We start from the raw sequence: 2500 nt of genomic DNA on the forward strand, positions 1-2500 counted from the left end.
AATTACTCCCTGAGCATCTCTTCAGAAGGGAAACTCACTAATAGTTACAGTAATACCCACTCATCATTAAGAAACCAGTGTAGGAATTACTTTCACAACGCTGTTGCGTTGTTATTGCATCACCTTACTGCCTTATCGTACAGACTTCACTATCAACCTTTCCTCCTCCACTGTGGACAACACTTAAACATTAACAGTAAAGACACAGTACAAGCAACATAGCACCATAATAAAGTCTGTGGTAAGGGAGTGGTAATGAGTGACTGGGGTGTAGTGAGTCTACTCTGTATTTTGAGGGTGTGGGTTAATGATGTTCCGTTGGCTCCCCTCCCTGTTTTCAGTAGTAGTGATTCATCTTGACCCGGCGTCGCCTGCCTCTAATTCTGCTGACTCCCCTCTAATCACGGCCCACCGGCAGGAAGATGCGCTCTCAGAACCATTTTTTGGGGGGGGAAATGGGTCGGATGAATTGAGAATGTGTGGAGAAGAGAGGGCACTGAGTCGAGGTAGTGTGGCAAGTCCATGTGATGCTGGGTAAATTAATTGTGACCCTGTGCCGCCAATTAGTCCCATTTCCCTTCAATTGGTGCTGATTTGGCTCCAAGGCATATGTGGGGAGATACAGGGTGCAGGGTTGGACACACACACACACACACACACACACACACACACACACACACACACACATACACACATAGACCTGTCATCTTCTATCCCTCAGGCGTTAACGACATCATGCTCATTTGCATTTAAAGCAGTTCTGATAGCCACAGCTCACTGGTCTCAGCCATGTTGCTGCCTCATGTATTAGCTTGTAGTGGTTTCTACCTGGGTCTCTGCTCATGTGGTCCTGTATGGCTCACTCCATAGAGCTTGCAGCACCAAAGGTTGTGGGGTGGATTCCTGCTGGGTCCATGTATACAGTAACGACTGTACATCAGTTTTGATAAAAACGTCTGCTAAACGGTGAGGCAGGTAGCCTAGTGGTTAGAGCGTTGGGCCAGTAACTGAAAACTTGCTGTATCAAATCCCTGAGCTGCCAAGGTGAAAATCTGTCCTTCTGCCGCTGAACAAAAGTAGTTAACCCACTGTTCCCAGGTAGGGTGTCGTTATAAATAAGAAGTTGTTCTTAACTAAATCGCCTAGTTAAATAAAAATGGATAGACAGTATATTTGTCTGTTGATTAACACAAAGCTGTGAGGTGTGTCTTGCCCCCCCTCTCATTTCTGACAGGGGTACATAGCTGGAACGTCGGGTTGCTCAGGAGGAGATGTTACTGTGTGTAATGAAAGGCTTTAAATGATAAGTTACTGTATTTAATGAAAGCCTTTAAAGGAGAAGTAACTGTATTTAATGAAAGGCTCTAAAGGAGAAGTTACTGTATTTAATGAAAGGCTTTAAAGGACAAGTTACTGTATTTAATGAAAGGCTCTAAAGGACAAGTTACTGTATTTAATGAAAGGCTCTAAAGGACAAGTTACTGTATTTAATGAAAGCCTTTAAAGGAGAAGTAACTGTATTTAATGAAAGGCTCTAAAGGACAAGTTACTGTATTTAATGAAAGGCTCTAAAGGATAAGTTGCTGTATTTAATGAAAGGCTCTAAAGGACAAGTTACTGTATTTAATGAAAGGCTCTAAAGGACAAGTTACTGTAGCATTGCTCAGCTCTAAAGGAGAAGTTACTGTATGATGTAATGACAGGGTGACATCACTCTGAGAATAGTAATTGAGCTGCTTTCTGCTGCTGTGCATATCACAGGCACCTGCCTAGGATTACTTACTCTATTGAGATATCACCAATCCACTACCGTTTCTCTCTGTTCCCATGTTTCACAATTCAGAGTTAGGTATACATATGCAGATGATGTAATAGTGTTAACGGTAGGTTAAAGATACCTGGTACATGGTCCTAGCTGGCCTGTTGGCCCTTAACATCCAGTGTTAGTCAATTCTCTCTTTTCTCTTCTCTTCCCAGGATCCCGTCTGCGTCAGGAGGACTCCCCACCCCGGATTGTGGAGCACCCCTCTGACTTGATCGTGTCCAAAGGGGAGCCGGCCACCCTCAATTGCAAGGCAGAGGGGCGGCCCAGCCCCACGGTGGAGTGGTACAAGGACGGGGAGCGGGTGGAAACGGACCGGGACAACCCTCGATCTCAACGCATGCTGCTGCCCAGCGGCTCCCTCTTCTTCCTACGTATCGTCCACGGACGACGCTCCAAACCGGATGAGGGCTCCTACGTCTGCGTCGCCCGCAACTACCTGGGAGAAGCCGTCAGCCACAACGCCTCGCTGGAAGTAGCATGTGAGTGCAGCTCGTGTTGGGGCTTTTCTTATTTCTTCTTGGGCCTTTGTGGCCTCTGGGTTCGGTGTGAATGGAAGAGAAGGGGGTTTAGACTGGAGCTGGGGCTGAATAGAAGACTCCAGTTTCCTACTCTATTTCCCCCTCAATGTGCTCATTGAGTTGGATAATCTCACAGGAGATGGTTCAGGATGTGTTT

The 2500-nt window shown here is 46.0% G+C and overlaps 1 protein-coding gene across 5 annotated transcripts in view; it reads left to right on the plus strand.

Annotated features, from left to right (window-relative positions):
- The window catches only part of LOC110503393 (roundabout homolog 1), a 528269-nt gene that overhangs the window by 238140 nt on the left and 287629 nt on the right, over nt 1-2500 (plus strand). For all 5 annotated transcript variants that reach the window (XM_036961725.1, XM_036961721.1, XM_036961723.1 and 2 more), the window contains one exon: nt 1978-2304. In XM_036961725.1, the coding sequence (XP_036817620.1) occupies nt 1978-2304 (327 nt within the window). The remainder of the gene's footprint in view (nt 1-1977; nt 2305-2500) is intronic.

The sequence above is a fragment of the Oncorhynchus mykiss genome, chromosome 24 (genome assembly GCF_013265735.2).
Source record: "Oncorhynchus mykiss isolate Arlee chromosome 24, USDA_OmykA_1.1, whole genome shotgun sequence".
Lineage (NCBI taxonomy): Eukaryota > Metazoa > Chordata > Actinopteri > Salmoniformes > Salmonidae > Oncorhynchus > Oncorhynchus mykiss.